Source organism: Hydractinia symbiolongicarpus, chromosome 9 (assembly GCF_029227915.1).
Source record: "Hydractinia symbiolongicarpus strain clone_291-10 chromosome 9, HSymV2.1, whole genome shotgun sequence".
NCBI lineage: Eukaryota > Metazoa > Cnidaria > Hydrozoa > Anthoathecata > Hydractiniidae > Hydractinia > Hydractinia symbiolongicarpus.
The window spans coordinates 27,962,077-27,978,871 of NC_079883.1; the positions used below are offsets into that span (position 1 = coordinate 27,962,077).

The 16,795-nt window shown below is 33.3% G+C and overlaps 2 protein-coding genes across 3 annotated transcripts; both read right to left on the reverse strand.

Moving 5' to 3' along the window:
• Positions 1–12: 12 nt before the first annotated feature.
• Positions 13–5,866, reverse strand: LOC130656545 (zinc finger protein with KRAB and SCAN domains 3-like). Its single transcript, XM_057459425.1, has 4 exons — positions 5,525–5,866; positions 3,156–3,386; positions 2,680–2,722; positions 13–2,581 (listed from the first exon to the last, which is right to left on the reverse strand). Exons 1-4 carry the CDS (start codon positions 5,720–5,722, stop codon positions 900–902), a joined length of 2,154 nt encoding a protein of 717 aa, XP_057315408.1. The 5' UTR covers positions 5,723–5,866; the 3' UTR covers positions 13–899.
• Positions 5,867–7,361: 1,495 nt separating this feature from the next.
• LOC130656543 (uncharacterized) lies at positions 7,362–13,662 on the reverse strand. Of its 2 annotated transcripts, XM_057459423.1 has the most exons (3): positions 13,523–13,662; positions 9,070–10,645; positions 7,362–8,994 (listed from the first exon to the last, which is right to left on the reverse strand). In XM_057459423.1, the coding sequence occupies exons 2-3, from the start codon at positions 10,628–10,630 to the stop codon at positions 8,432–8,434; spliced, it is 2,124 nt and encodes a 707-aa protein (XP_057315406.1). In that variant the 5' UTR covers positions 10,631–10,645; positions 13,523–13,662; the 3' UTR covers positions 7,362–8,431. The 2 variants fall into 2 exon arrangements, with proteins under 2 accessions (XP_057315406.1, XP_057315405.1); XM_057459422.1 differs by having other exon boundaries at positions 7,362–10,645.
• Between the last annotated feature and the right edge of the window lie 3,133 nt (positions 13,663–16,795).

Here is a 16,795-nt window from a genome sequence, read left to right on the forward strand (position 1 = left end):
AAAAGAAGCCCGTCAATAAAATTAGTAACCTTTTTCTCATCCAAAAACTATATCAACTATTTACAGTATGTATATATCGCAGTTTGATAACATCTATGGTCAACTATACGAAAGCAAAATATATTACAGAAACTATACAATCACATGTACGTACTCTTGGACACAGAAAATTATCGGATAAAATCTTTGTTGGCCGAAATAGTTGTCCTTTGCCATGGAGACAGTAAAAACACATAAAACAACTACATGCTTTTTATAAGAATATTAAAATTCCAACCAGGCTAATCTTATCCTTATTTCTCTATTGTTCTTAACAATTGACCTATTGTTTATAACCTGAATCCCAGCCTGATAATTTTATACAACATATTCTTATATAAAAAAGCGTGTCGTGTATATGAGACTCAGATACACAATTCGTCGGGCAAAATGTTCGTCACCTAACAACTTCGTTACTTTTGTTGGTAAATTAACATTTTACGTGAAAATTTACAATTTATGCAAAGGAGTGTCAGAGAAATACATGTTTGTATTTACAAAAGATCTCTTCAGTTAAAAACTAAAAGTTTCAATTTTAAAATGGTCGGCAAAACAAAAAAACGAACAAACAAAAGAAGTTGTGCGGAAATAAACGACAATAGAACTTTATAAATATAATTTGTATTAAAGTGAAACTCGTCTTAATAGTAATTGTTACTGAAAATGTAAGCAAGTGTTCACATTTCCCAAGATTTCTACAAATGAACAAAATTTATTTGGCGTGTCAAAATACTTTAAAGGCTTAAATCAATTCCAAAATACATATCATGCAAATGACGACATTTGTCAGCACTTACGTTCTAAAATTTACAGGAGTGGCAGCTTCGTGAAAAGAACAGAAAGTCAGTTAACTCGGTATATTACATTTGTTCTGGCATATCCACGTCATTATTCTGTGTTATTAAAATGATTGTTTCCGCCACGTCCGCATCTGTCGCAGTGTTCGGTAACATGTTTACGCCAGAAGAGACAACGGAAGTTGCGTCGTTTTGTACAGCGATCGACTGCTCCTCATTCGTAACAGGCAAGCCAATGGTGCTTTCATGACCTGGTACAACAGCGACAGAAATTTGTTCTTGAGATACACTCAAAGTGTCAGTATTCGGCATCTCTATAGGAACTGACGCCATGGATGCTGCCTGAGCAGAAGCAACAACGATATTTGTGATGACGTTATTAGCTGCTGCAATTGTGTTCTGTCGCGAATTAGCAACGTCGACCGATGGAGCGACACTTCCAGTACCAATAGGTAATGTGAGACCAGTAGAACCACTAATGGCAGCTACAAGTGCTGCTTCAGTAGTACTGGACACAGTTGTGGGTGTCTCAATACTTATATCAGGCGTGTCCGGTGTCGAGGAACAGGCATTTTCAAGATGTTCTGCTTTCAAAATTAGGGTCGTGAAAGTTGACGGACACGAGTCTGTTGGAGACGTCACTTGACCAGGATTGTCTGGACTAATGGCTGCATCGGGATTCGATTTTAAAATCTTGTCTAAAAGCACCTCACCTTCCTCACGTGCCACATTATTGCTTTCATCATCATCTTCCTCTTCTTCTTCTTCCTCCTCTTCTTCTTCTTTTTCTTGATTTTCTCCGTCCGACTTCTGGTCATCATCAGATTTCATACTTCCATCTTCGCCATCTTCTTTTTCATCCTCTTTGTCTTCTTCAGGGTCAGCCATTTTTACTTCAGGGTTGTAGGTGGCGGAATTCGGATCATGGGTGGCCATGTGAGTCACATATTTATCTCTTGTTCGCAAAAGTTTGTTACAAACCTTGCATCTGTGGTTTTTCCTAGCCTTCCGTAGATGATCCTTGAGTAGCTTTTTATTTGGAAATCTTAAATCACACACATCACAGTTATGCTTCATCTCTTTTTCCTCTTCATGGGCTTGTACATGCTTTTTAAAGTTCCGTTTACATTTCAACATTTTAGAGCAAATGTGACATTTGTACTTCTTTTCTTTGTTATGAGTGAGTTTGTGAGCTCTCCACGAGGAACCATCAGCAAACAGACGTCCACATTCGTTACACTGGTATGGCTTTTGACCAGTATGTAAAAATAAATGTCGCTGCAGATACTCGTTTAAGACAAAAGATTTGCCACATTGGTTGCATACCCATGGCTTTTCAGTGCTATGAGTAGCCTCGTGTCTGGCCAATCCTCCCTTTTCGATAAACATCTTGCCGCATTTATTGCACTGGTAAGATTTTTGACCAATATGAATCAAAATGTGACGTTTCAAATGTGCATTTTGACTAAAGGCTTTATCACACAGTTGGCATTTAAATGGCTTTTCACGTGTGTGTACAAGCATATGTCGAGTCAACGATGTGTTTCGATCGAATGCTTTGTTACACACATTGCACAAGTATTTTCTTTCCAATGGATAGGCACGGCGTGCTTTTTTCTCAACATTTAACTGAACACGGTTTTGAAAGGTTTCCATTGGTTTTCCTTGTTGTCCCATTGTAAACTCAAGAATGACGTCATTGCCCTCTGTAACTGTTGGCGTTGTGACATTTGGATTGTTGACATCTAAATTGTGAAAATCGTAAAGGTTACTAAATAATGGGAAAATAAAATTTACAATAATGTATATAATAAAATTTAAAACCAAGAAGATTTAAGTATACCTTGGTTTTCTGCTGGTGTTGTAACGATGTTTCCACCAACGTGCTAAAAATATTAAGACAACACACTGTGCAAGAAGAGAATAATTTTCAAAGGAGAATACTACATCCTGAGTGGTTGTAACATTTTACAATCGAATCCTAACAACACCCTTTCCTCCTTTTTGCTAATTACTTCAAGAAGGAAATCTTAACAAAAAAAAAAAAAAAAAAAAAATTGGTTTGAAAATAAATTTGGTGCAATTAGCAGAATATAATTTAACCACAAACTAAAATATCAACTTTTTTATAAATTGTCCTACTTTCTTAGCAATTACATTTTTTTTAAAAATTGATTAATGATCAAATTATAATGATAGCCCAATATAAAGAAGTATAACAGGAAACCTAGTAGTATGGGTACAGAGAAATTATATGGGCATTCCAGAACATCAGGAAACAACCACTTAATTGGGAGAGGCAAATTGTGAAGAACTTACTTTTTGCACTTCTCTATTGTCATGTGGATTAACAACAACTGATTTATTGCGTGCATAATCATTCTCATTACTGACCAAGCTAATACCAGTTGTGTCTATGGCAGCTTGGTTGATGTTTTGATAAAAATGCTCTCTCCAGTAACCATCAATTAAATGTGGTAGATGTTGTATGCTCTCTTCAGCTTCCCAAGTGTACTTCACCCATTTTACTTTGTAATACAACTGTCCATCCTAAGAGATAATAGATTTATATGTATTACTACATACTAATAAAACATGTGAGGTACAAAAAATATTTTTAGGGAAACTATTGGAAATTCAAAAATGTCTTTTTTTCTTTTACATTGTTGATTCCTGAAGTTAATGTCAATCGTCCTTTTTTTGTCTCTGTAAATCTTTTTTTTCTCTATATAGTTTCCTGCCTAGTAGTTAAAAGGGAGCCATAATAGAAAAAAAGAGAATTACAGAGTAAAAAAAAAAATGACAATTGACATTACACTTTAAGCCTTGAGATCGTATTCAAGGGGGAGAAATGTGGTGAAGATTTCCACAGACGAGCAGTGCAAGGGAAAAAGCTTATAACTAAAAAATGTTATGACAATAGGAACATGAACAGTCAAAAGACGAAAAAAAGATTAAGTGAAGGTGCCAGTTAATGCAAATAATTTGAGCAGTGTCCATGGAAGTAATTATAGAAGAGAAACAATAAAGCAAAATATATCTGATGCTAGCGAGGATGAAGACTGGCGCAGAGATCAAGAACCACAAAGTTGACTAATGTGTTTTGGAATTTGGTCAAATAGATAAAGACAACAGGCTTCAGCGAGAGGTGGCAGCAGTACGCAAGACACAGAGCATCAATAGTAAACCTACTAAAACTGAATCCGTACTGGTGGTCTGAGGATAGATTCAGACAACCTAAATGAAAAACTGAGAAAATCGTACAATCAAAATTTAAACTTCATGATGCTGCATAGCTAGAATCACACCCACCCCCTCCTTCCTCCACAACTAATAAAGTATATGTGCAACAAGTGTTTTAGGTATGCTTTTAGGTGTGCTAAAATTAAACACAAATAAAAGATGTAAGGAAATTGTATGAATCAAGGCATTTTTTAGCAGAAAAGAGCAGTAGAGAATTGGTTTGGTAACTTTGTAATAGGGCATATACTTTCCAAGTTTCAATACAAAAAGGAGATTTAAGTTGTGATCATTTTTGGTCATTTCACTCAAATCTTTATTCCTAGTTCAACGCAAAAAACTAATCACACTGAATGAATATTTTTTGATTTTAGGGAATTGGTTGACTACGGTAACCTTGTGGTAGATCATCTACTTTAAAGTTTAATACCCGATGACTGAGACATGCTATGTTAAAAGTGTGAATCATTCTATAGGCGTTCTACTTAAGCAGATATTGTGCTGGCACAGCTTTCGTCTGGGTATGTGCTTAAAATTTCATGATTATTTCTTAATAATGAAAAAAGGAACCAGTATATATTCTTGCAGATGGGTAGCTCTCCTTCTGTGCTCTCCTTTGTTGTACAAACAAGGACTTTTCAGGGTCAAACCTTCACAGAAAAAATCTTAATTAAACAAAACTTAAAGCAAAAACGCTTTGAAATGTAACAAAATATCAAAGATTAAACAGTATCTAAAACATTAAAGATAGAAAGAAAAGCATTCCTTGAAAAATCTATTCTTGAATTTATGAAGGTTTGACCACAGAAACGGAAAGAAATGCTTACAGCGTACACCATTTCATAATGGCTGCTTAGTCTGAATAATGGGGAATCAACGTTTGTCAAAACATATTCTAATATTTTAGTAAATTGAGGTGGTAACTAACTAGCAAACTTTAAATACACCAGGTACCCCCTGGAAACCTCACCAATAACATTACCAAATAAACTGATAAGTAAGTAGCTCTCTAGCTAAATAAATCACACACCCAAAATTCAACTTATTCAAATGTCTTTAAGATTTGTTGGTTTCATGGAAAACTTCTCTAGCTACCAGAGCTGTGTTACCAATTGCATCAAAAAGTTGTGCAAATTTTTTTTATCAAATAGCTAGCTAGGGATGTATTTAAAGTAGAGTTTGTAATTAGCTAGATGGACCAGCTAGAGGTAGCTATAGCTGCAAAGTTATGTTGACTAGCTAACAGTATACAAAACAATCCTTTAATTTTTGTTTTTTTGTTTGTTTATGTGAAGCAATTAGAAACAATATCATCAAGTAGGTCTACTGCATTAAAGGAGTAAAGCCTAATTAGAATAGGAGATTTCTCTAACTGTACTCCCTCGTAATCAAATTATTGGACCAAGTGCTGGAGAGCGAAAAACGTGCGCAAGAGTAGTAAATCATACCTTCTTCTCCGCTGCAACAATTTTTTCAATCTCTACACTTTCTCCTTCTGAAATTTCAAATGTGTGCTTTGGAGGTGGAGGTATTGGTGGAGGAGGTTGTCTTAAATTTTGTGCCATAAACTGGCTAATGCTCATCACATCTGCATTTTCAGGGTGCAAGTACGTTGGAGAACTTTTGTGTAGAAAAAACTCCGCCATTTTCTTCGTTGTCTTCACAAACACCAGGCGCAAAAGCTGCTATAAATTTCTCTTTGTGGGGGAGTGGGGAGTGGTGATATTTGGTTGATTAATTTATTTCTTGTGTGATTAAACATTCGAGCTCAGGCCACTGCAAACTATACCCAGACCCCTTTTGTGCGAAAACGCGCGGCGCATTAAAAAAAAATGAAAATGAAAACACACCAGCGCAAGAGTCACTACTCAGGGCAAATAAAGGACCAGTTTGGTAATAACTGATCACGAGTTATTACCACGAGATCTAGATGCCGACCAAGCTTGCAAGACCGGTTATGGTTGTTCAAATGGTGCAAAATTCAATGAGGTTCATATCCAAGGAACATTCATTCATATGCAAGGAATTTTACTCATATTAGAGGGACATTCATACTTATGCAAGATTAAAATTTATTCATCTCTAAAACAAACATGGTGTCTCAAATCTGGTCTGTTAATTTTATTCATTGGTCACTAAAATGTACCAACGAGCTTCATTACAAGCAGAAAAAAATCGCAAATTTTCGCATTATAACTTTTTTTGGGTGTGCATATTTTCGCGACTCAAACTTTCGCATCTACTTTTCCCCGGACACAAAAAAATCGATATGGCGAGAGTTTTTGAAACTTTGAGATTGTTAGAAAGAGAAAAATGGGCCTGGGGACGAGGTTGATAAATTAGTAACATTGACATGATATTGTTATGTTGGGTGTACGTATTTGTTATGGCAAGTGCCTAAAGAAGATTTGAAGCAAAATCTTATCATAAAACTCCTAGAAAGTATGACACTGCGCTGATTATTTATCGGTTATTTATGTAAAATCTGTTTTTAAAAAGTAGTGGTAAACAAAATGGCGGACTGACGTCCCGTCTCCCTGTTCAATTTAACATAAAGGGATTAGTCTACAGAAGCAAATAACTTTAAAGTCATTTGCCTCGGCTAAGATAAATAAAACACTGTTTTTACAAATCGAAAAGGCATAGAAGAAGAAGAAGTAAATGTCGATATAAAAAAAATACAAAAAATACGTATGAATGTCCTTAGAGATTGACTACGACTTAAGAGCTTCCTCGAACGTCTATACCAAATGAATTGGATAGACGATAAACATCAATGTGAATAAACAACAAAATAAACCATTTCTGACAAAAAATGATGCGCTCTGAATAAAATAAATGAATAAATACAGACGCGATTTTTGTGACTCACAAAAATTAGTACATTACCTTCTGGTAATGTACTAATTAGTACATTACCTTATCGTTCTACCTATTGAACACTCGCTTGTACAACAGGCTCAGCGTAGATCGAAGTATGTTTATTGAAGGGTAGGTATCGTATGGTAAATTATCAACCTCGTTTCGAGGACTTTTTTCCCTTTTTGTAACTTACGCGCATATAAGAAAGCGAAATAAAAGCCCTGGGGACGATTAAAAATTATTAAACTTTCTCTAACAAAATAAAGAAAGAAAAAATGGGGTGCTTGTTTACGGCCCTAACATTGCTGTTGAAAACAAACTTTTTGCTATTATAAGGCTGTCAATGATATGCATATCGATCTCAAGTGGAAGCCATTTTCTCGTTATTTATTCTCTTGGTACGACGGGAAAACAAAAACAGAGTAAACAAATAACAAGTACATTTCTCCTTCATTAGCTACATTTAAATGATCATCCAAAAAGTGCCATATAAAGCATTTAATTACAAAAAATTACTTTCGAAAATTTAAGTACATATTCTGTTATAAAAAAATCGTGAAAAAGACCTTATTTGAGTTTATTTCTATGGTGTGCAACGTGTTTAAAATTTATATACAAAAGAAGGATATGAAGAACTGTCTTCATGATGATGATGAAACTAATTAATAGTTAGATAGTATTAAAACGCACCGTGAACTGACTTTGTAGTCAACTGAACCAAAACCATCTTTAAACTTGATAAAATCTAATGGTTGTTTTTTGATACTGAACATCTTGGTGACATCAAAAAAAGCAGATTAAGGAGTGCACACGCTTGCGCGCACCGTAAACATATATTGCCTGAGGTGTTTAAAAACTACAATAAAAAAATGCATATATAGTTAAAATGTACACTGTATTTGTATAGACAAATACAGTGTACATTCAACTCAAGTGACAGAGAATAAGAACCTACACTATACGCTCTTCTTATAAGAACACCTGAAAGTTAAAAAAAATGTTCTTATTTTTTTTCGGGGCCAACAAAGAAGTGATCAAATCAGCCATTCCTTGGTTATTTTTGTCTGAAGACTCATTTAAAGTTTAAAGATCGTTCTAAATTTCAGATCGATGAAAGCCTCGCGTTCTTCCATTATTTGTTCTTATAAAAAATATGTGTTACAAGCTAGTTCTAAATGCTAGTGCTCAAAAATTGAAAATATAATTTATCAAATATTCAATAATTTGAAAAATTTTAATAATACAAGGGGGTTTAAATTACTTTATGTTTTTATCACAAATTATAAAAAAATTAGGAAAATCGCGCGACAATCAAAAAACACACCGTTTAAAGCAGAGACGGGCGACACTTTTTCCCTTAACACTTTCAAACCCACCCAAAGAAATTTGTTGGTCTTTAAGAAACAGTGTTTTTCTTCCCTAAAAAAGCATTTAAAACTATATATTGACTAAAATACTTCGAATATTAGTAAAAGATGTTGTACAACTTGAACTCAGTCCTCTTTTTGGCAAGTTCTTTTATGTTCTTTCCAATGTAACTTTTGACATGTTCGTCCACAGTACGCTATCATCAAACAATTCCCACACTTCTTCAATGGTTTCAAAACAATACCGCATTCTTTTGTTTCTTTGTTTCGTCCATAATTCAAACATGGCGGCCACGCACACTTAACGCCCAACTGTTTGTTTTCACGCCCTGCTTCCGTTTCTTTCGATTCTTCTTCTTCTTTCGAGGAGACAATTTCATTATACTTTAACTCCTTCTCAGGTTGAGGACACCTTTGAACATAAACTTGTGCGAAACTGTACGATCTTTTTTCATCTTCTTTCATATCAGCGAAATGATTTAAAACTTTCGAGAGAAAGTCATCGGTGATAAATTTTTCAATGTTTATCATATCGAGTTCCAACAGTCGCGAGGTAATCAAGACAGATAACGAAGTGAAATCTAAGGTCCTTAAATCGTGCATGTTGATAAAATATGATGATATTCTCATAATTTTGTTGGCTGTTTCATTATCAATGTTGAGGTACGAGTTATCAGAGCCGTCTTGTGCTACAAGAAACCAATTCACATCGAGTTCATTCCGAATAATAGTGAACAAAGGCTTCAATATGTTACAAAACTTACGCATGGTCAGTTTCTTTTCCAGTCGCTTTACATAATACTGATGCGCCTCGGTAACTACATTTTTAAACTTGATCACTTTGAAAACTTCAACTCGAGCATCATGGGAAAATTCCGTCAGATTAGATACAGCTTCCCGACATGCAATTCTTATTAACTCATTGTTATTGGTTAGAAACTTGGCAACAACACCAACCACATTTATTTTGCTCAATTTCTCCTGTCTTTTTTTATCTTCCAATCCTAACCTTGAAAATAAACTTAAACCCTTCAATATGACAAACACATTGTCAGACGAATTTGTGTCTGCATCAACCAAACTTGATAGAAATTTAGCAGCACAACGTGGTATCTCAGAGTCTACAACAATATCTCTTTTGCTTCCGTTCACGACAATTTCACTGGTGAGAACAACGCAAAACTTGGACGTGTGCGCGTCATCTTTGCAAAGCAGGCGCTCAAGCGTGATTAAATCCACCGCAGTCAAAACTTCGATCTTTTGAAAATAACTTTGATTCGTGCCTACCGAATCATTCTCTCGATGTCTCAAAGTATCAATGACTATCTTTTGTGACATTTTCCTTAGAGAGCTATCTTTCGGTGCATACGGCTCACTGTCCGACGTAGCATATATTAACATTAAAGAATAGTCTATTGTCCGCATCAAACCGCGGAAGATTTGAGGAATCATTATATGAGTGTTAACAATTAAATTATCAAAACTGAACATAATCAAAACATGCATGCGTTTGCAAGCTTTACTTCGTAAGACATCCATTAATACTTTAACACCGTCTGATTTATTAACCAACGCGTCTAAGATATCAGGATGAGCGATGAAAGTAAACATCAAAATGGCGATCACGTCAACAGGATGGCTCGAATCTCTTTGCCAATAAGAACGGTGGAGATCCGTCGCAAAGAAGCGTTCCATCACGCGATTGTAGTCCAGTCCAAAGGTGGCACCGTTTTGAGAGGATATATTTTTTTCCTGTAGTTGTAGTAAGCGACGAAATACATCCGCGTATTTCTCAGCCTCCACATAACGCAAGATCATATTAAAATCCGAGCTACTTACAATGACCAAGTTCTCTCGCTCTTCCCGGGCTCTATCGCTTATTTCAGATTGTGAAGAGACCTGAGCAATAACTGCTGCGTACATCATCATCGCTTCGAAGAATTGCACATCGGGAAGTGTAAACAGTTTACGGAAAATAGCCTCCCAGAAGGGACGGTTTATGTACATGTAACTTTGGTAATCCTTCGACAAAAGGATTGTGTCGCAAACAGCTTCAAACACTTTCGATAAACTCTTCACGTTTTTAAGTCCGCTTAGCAAGAGGCTGGTAAGCACACAGTTGTAATGAATAGGCGGGACAAATTCTTCCAGAACAATCGTCTTAGAATGTTTTTTCGCCACGGTGAGCATGGAGGAGAACTCGAGAGCAGTCTCATCCGGACATAACCACAATTTTATCTCCGGAGTTTCAAAATTTTCTAAAATTTTGTAGAGACGTTTATCGACATCTTTTCGTTGGTAGATAACTATAGTTGGTTCTTTCATGGTTGTTTTTAACTGCTAAAAAATCGAAAAAATATTATATACACTAATTTATTTTTATTTTTATGTTGAAAAAAAACATTGAGCTATCAATCAATAAATCAGTAAATCAATCAATATATCAAACATAGAAATTCAACAAGACGTACAAATGAACCTATATGAATGCCAGCTAAAAGTTACAAAATCACAGAACAATTCTATTGTTCTGTTTCGTTTATTTTAAATCTCCCTTTCTTTCCACAAATTTTATAAGAACAATTTCGTAGAAGTACAAGTCTCACAGTCGTCTTTTTTAAGACCAGATGACAGCAGCATAAAGAATTTTTAATTAAACTACTAAACACTTTCTATTACAATCTCACAAGTTATTTTATTCCATTGGTTTAACATATATTATAGGTATAATATTGACAAATTAAGAACACTTATGATATTTCAGAGAGTCAGCCTTAAATTTAAATGTTTTTTTTATAAGCATAACATTTACTAGCATCCATAGGCTTAAATTGGGTCATTTTTTTAAGCATAAGAATTATTTGAAGCTTAAGAAAATTTTGTGAGTTTTCATGTTTTCTTTTTCGTGTGCAGTTTTTCTTTTTATTCTGAATTAACCATTTCACAGTGACAAACAAAACTGTGATAACACGTAACAACACATAAGGTAACACATGTCAGGGGTTGTTTATATGACAGCGAGTCATCTATCACAACAAAATCGTGCTGTTCGATATGAGTTTTTAGCATAAAGAGATACACAAAAAATCAGGTAAGTTCGATATGAGTTTTGTAGAATTACTTGAAGATTTGATAGAAAAGTGGAATACAGTTTAGAATTTTTTACCCACATCACCGAGTTGCTTGGCTTTATATAAACAGTCCCTTACTGCAGACCTAATGTAAATCCAGTCGCCAACTTTCATATTTAAAAATAGCTGCTAGTTACATAAGCGATTTGTTGAGTTTTATTTTACAAATCCACTGTTTGGCTGTATAATCAACGTTGAAATACATAATTACTTCTTTAATGACTGCATTTTGGAAGCACAACAGTAATATAAAAAATAAATTCACTGAAATTTGATATAATTGTATATAAAATTTATACATTTCGTATTTACAAGATCTTTCTTTCACTATTTCACTGAAAGACTTAGATTTGACCTTGTCACTGAGATATTTTTTAAAATAAAGACACGATATCTACTGAAGTTTAGTGAAACAAAATAATTGAAATAGACTCACATACTTGAGATAATTGTTTAAAAAAACCTTACAAGTTAAAGATAGGATAAATGACCAGCACTGAGCTAAATAAATTTGATTATAACAACACCAACATACACAAACAATTAAACTAAACTGACAAAATATAAAATATAATACTACAATAAAAAAATTGGAAAAATAAATTCTTTAGCTGGTATAAGCAGGAAAAATAAAACCCGCTAAGCTGCATATTATTTAGACCAAAAGAATATCAAAATAAACAAACGAAACTAAAAAATATCATTTTTTGTGCACTCACAATAATATCTCATACAGTTATAAAAACGTTTCACATAAAAAAACAAGAAGAAATTGCTTAAATCTGCTTTCTAAACTTAAATCCATCTTTCTGAAACAAAGGCTGCACAAGTATAACTAGAAGGATATGTCAGGGAATTTTGTTTTGACCTTATGTTTATGGATTGGGAAATTCCCTGTGTTACCAAGTCTTTGATTAACTAAATAACATATAGGAGTAATAATAAAAAATATAATGTATTTTGTGCTACATTAAAAATAAATGATATATAACTAAAATAAAGTATAAAATGTCTTTTTTTTTAAGTTTTAGATGACACAAAATTTCATTTCTACCCATCCATATATGAAACCAACACCCCTTTTGGTAAGATTGCACCATTTTTTCACAAGCATCAAATTCAGAAGATTTCAAAAATTTGGTCCAATTTTTGGATTATTTAGGAGGTTTTAGGAGGGATTCTATTAAAAAATTTAAAAGAAGAAGAAATCAATAAAATAACTTTTAATGTGGCCTTAATACAAAATAATCAAAATTTAAATTTAAAATAAAAGTTTGCAACATGCAGAAAGCCATATTTATATTATTAAAATAATTTTCCCCTGGAAAAACCCTTGAGTATAAAGCAGGACTAATGAAAAGCAACATTGTCTACACTAGAAAGAAACGTGCCACGCCCTGCAGTGCAATCGATAGATATAAATGCAAGTGCCTGGCCCCATGTTACATGTTTGGAATCGTCATCTGCATAAAATTTCCCCTGAACTTTAAATTCTATCTCTTTATAATTTTTAAATTTCAGAACACAAGGGACATCAGTTCTATGCCTATTAAGGGTTGGTTCAATACCATGAGTTGACCATGTGAATTGATACACAGATTTTGAATCATTCTCTGGATCATTTACAAGTTCAAATGTGTAATCAATCCCTGCAAATTTTACCAATCTAAAATTACATAAAATTCATGCTGTCAACACTGTCTGAACTTACAATTTGTTTATCAAAACAATATTCACATGTTTTCTTTCATGTAAGCAACCAGTCGAAAATGTGAAAAAATTAATAAACTCCCCAAAAAGCTTTTGAACCGAAATCTCCTACTCTAAAGTTTTTGACTTATAATTTCTGATCGCTTTCTACTATTCTCGTGGCCGGCAACTTAGTATGTTAGTATGTGATAAATTTGTCCGGTAGCTTTAAAAATAAGATAGAAGTTCTAAAGTTACAGGTATCCCCACAACCTTTGACTGAATATGTTTAAGCCAGAAATATGACTTTTATAACAACACAAAAACTTGAATTAAAAGAAAACTAATACTAAGAATTTTTTTTGGATAGGTTGCTAGGTAATGTATTTTAACTTACAACAATTCCATGGGTGGTGTGATCTCCATTATAACAGTGTAGTCAATTGCTGATTGCAACTTTAGAGTTTGTTGAGTTTGAAACCGTTCACCATCTTGCTTGAAAAACACAGCGCTACCATCTGAAGTCTTTTTTATTTTGAATGAAGCTTTAAATTTTTGCTCGCTACCATAAGAAGCTGCAGAAGATCTGTTGGATACACTGCTCATTCTTCTTTTTACTAAAAAAGATTAAAAAAATTTAATAAATTAAAAAAAATACAAAAATTCTTAAGGCCACTAGAACAAAAATAGAGCATCAAAGCTTAATGCAAAATATACTAAACTTGTTTGAAGCAGTGAAGATTATTAATATTTTATTTCACTGAAAAAGAATTTAATTATTTACAACTACCTTATGGGTAATAGCAAATAATTATAGTGAAATAAAATACTAATAGTTGAAATTTTTTGATGAGTGAAGTAAAAACAAATTTGAGTGCACAAGAAGTAAAAACAAATTTGAGTGCACAAGAAGTGCACAAGAAGTAAAAACAAATTCTAATTCTAAAACCAGTACAATTTGTCTGTGAAAGTTATAAAGCTTTCTGTTTGCTTCATTTCAAATAAAACGGTTGTTGTAATTTTTAAAACTTTTTTCACAAAACCAGTTGTTTACATTTAATTAGTTGTTAGGTCGAACATTGAAACGAGGAAGCAATTCCATTAATTGTTGCATTAAAATATCTTTGAGAGTGCAAAAGATTTTAAAATTCAAAAGTTAGATTTCCCTTGCTGCTATGTGTTTATGGGTTCCACAAGCATTAAAACATGTTAAAAATAGCATACAATAATTACTGACTGATATCATTTGTCTATGTTTTTGTGGGTCATGGTTTATTATTGCTTAGAAAATATTATATATTGTCCAAAAAGCAATCAATACATATGAGTTATTCAAACTGTCTGCAAGGTTTGATTTTCTTTGTTTTATATCTTATTTCCCTGATGTCATTTCAGGTTTTTTTGAGTGAGTGTAGGGTTAGGATATTTTTCTTCTCTGCAAGACTGAAGCCATTAATATAGACAGGATGTTATATGTTGAAAAAAGAAAGTCACATAGACAAATAGAGATGATGATTGAAATTACACTTAACAGCCTGGAGATCATACTCGAAGGGAAAGCAAGTAAATGGCACAGAATTCCATGGACAAGCAGTGCGAGGGAAAAAGCTTGATGAGTTAAAATATTCTAATAACAATAGAAACAAGATCTGTCAAAGGATGACAGTTGGACGAAAAGACTTAAGCGAAGGTTTCCAACAATGCAAGGCAATAAAGCAACATTTCTCCGATAAGAGAGAGGATAAAGAAACATTTTGTGAACACATTAATTTTTGCACACAACACAAAAATGAAAGATGTACAAAAATCATAAAAAGTTAATAATATTCCGTGTGCATGCTGCTGGCTTGACTTCCAGCCTTTTTAACTTGTGCAGACACTCAGTAATTGCCAATTTTAACGTCGTCGTGTTGTCAATATCTGTTGCACATGTGCAAAAATTGAATTAGAAAGATTTTAATAAATTTATTACTTTAAAGGAAGAAACTTTTGCTTTCATAAATGTGTGATAAATAAACCAAACCTGGAGGGATAATAGTTAAACTGTCTTTTGATTGAGGGGGATTTGGTTTTAGTGGCATTCATGCGTTTAAAAAATTTTCATAGGTAATAACTTTTATGGAATAATCGGCTAGGTAAATTTTTTTTTTCAAGCATTTTAATGATATTTGCAATAGGCACATAGGTATTGTTTTTTTTTTGGTCAAGGCAGTTTTGAGATAGGAAGAGAAGGTACTATCAAATGATGGGGCAAAATTTTGGCCAAAAGAATTTGGATTGATTAAAAAAGGTTATTACAGAAAAACCTTAAAAAATGGAGGTGATATATAAAGAAAATATTTTTTATCCCCCCAAAAGGGCATAAGTAACTTAATTATTTGTTCTATAAATAATTTGTTGCCTGATCGATGATGTTGGAAAAAAATCACAAAAAACAAATAAAAAATATGTCAATTTAAAATGAGACACACTGAAAATTGTTCTTTTTGTCTAGCATATAGCACAAATACATATGTAAAACAAGTATGCTTGTTACAACATTTTCCTTTCACAAATATTTTATGATCTTTGTGTGGATTTAGAGTCCAATATATGTAAAAATAAATGCAAAAAAAAAAACAGGTGGAATATGCGTGTCAAAACGCCCTCCTTTGTTGTGATGATTGATTTTTTGAATGTTAATAAAACACTTTACCCAACGGATATTAAAATAACTTGCTATTGAGTTTCAAAATGGCAAGACTAAATTTTGCTGCATAAATTTCAAAAAAAGTTTTTATACATGCAAGAATTTTTAGCCTTTTTCCTCTGGCTGGTTATTTTAGGGTATTTCCCTGTAAAAAATACACAAAAATATGAAATTCTAACTGTTTTTTTTTCCAATAGACCAACCTGAAAAAGTTACTTTTGCTGCTAGTACCAATATCTTATTTTGTATCTTTAGATTATATAAATGAAACAGATTGGTTGCATACTAAAAATACCTAGTTTTACTGGCAAGAAAGAAACAACCAAATTACTAGACCACAGAAACAAAAAAAGAAAATAAGAAGAGTGATTGCTGAATTCCTTAAATTTTGGAAACATTTCAAGGTTTTGGTGCCAATCCTAGTGGCATCTTGCAAAAATATCAAGACTATGGTAAATGAGTGCAGGCCTATCAATAGGGGGGAGAGCAATTGCTCTCGCCCATGGAAAGTCTTGCCCAATTCTGAGAAATGAAAAACTAGCTAAACCATTAATAATTCTAAAAAAAGTTTTTCTAGCTGAGCAATATTAATTCATCTCACATGGAAATCAATGTTCTCTTTCTTATTATTTACAGTAAAAAAAAACAAAAACATATAAAAAAGATAATATAAAATAAATAAAAAAGACTGTGATAAAATATGCGTTTATTCTATTTATTCAGATTGCTCTCCCAGTTTAAATTATTGTAACCTTGGGGGAGTGATTTATTGCTCTGGTGTTATTTTCTTATTGATAGGCCTGGAGTGAAGTTGTTTTTTCAATTGGTATTTCAAAACGCCTATGGAACAACATACACTTCAAGTGATGAAATAAAAGATAGCCTTGATTCTGAAGGAAGCTATGATATGAAGGACCTTTTTACATGTACGAAAAGTTACTTATGCTCACAATTTTAATGATGCAGTAAAAAAGATCAAGG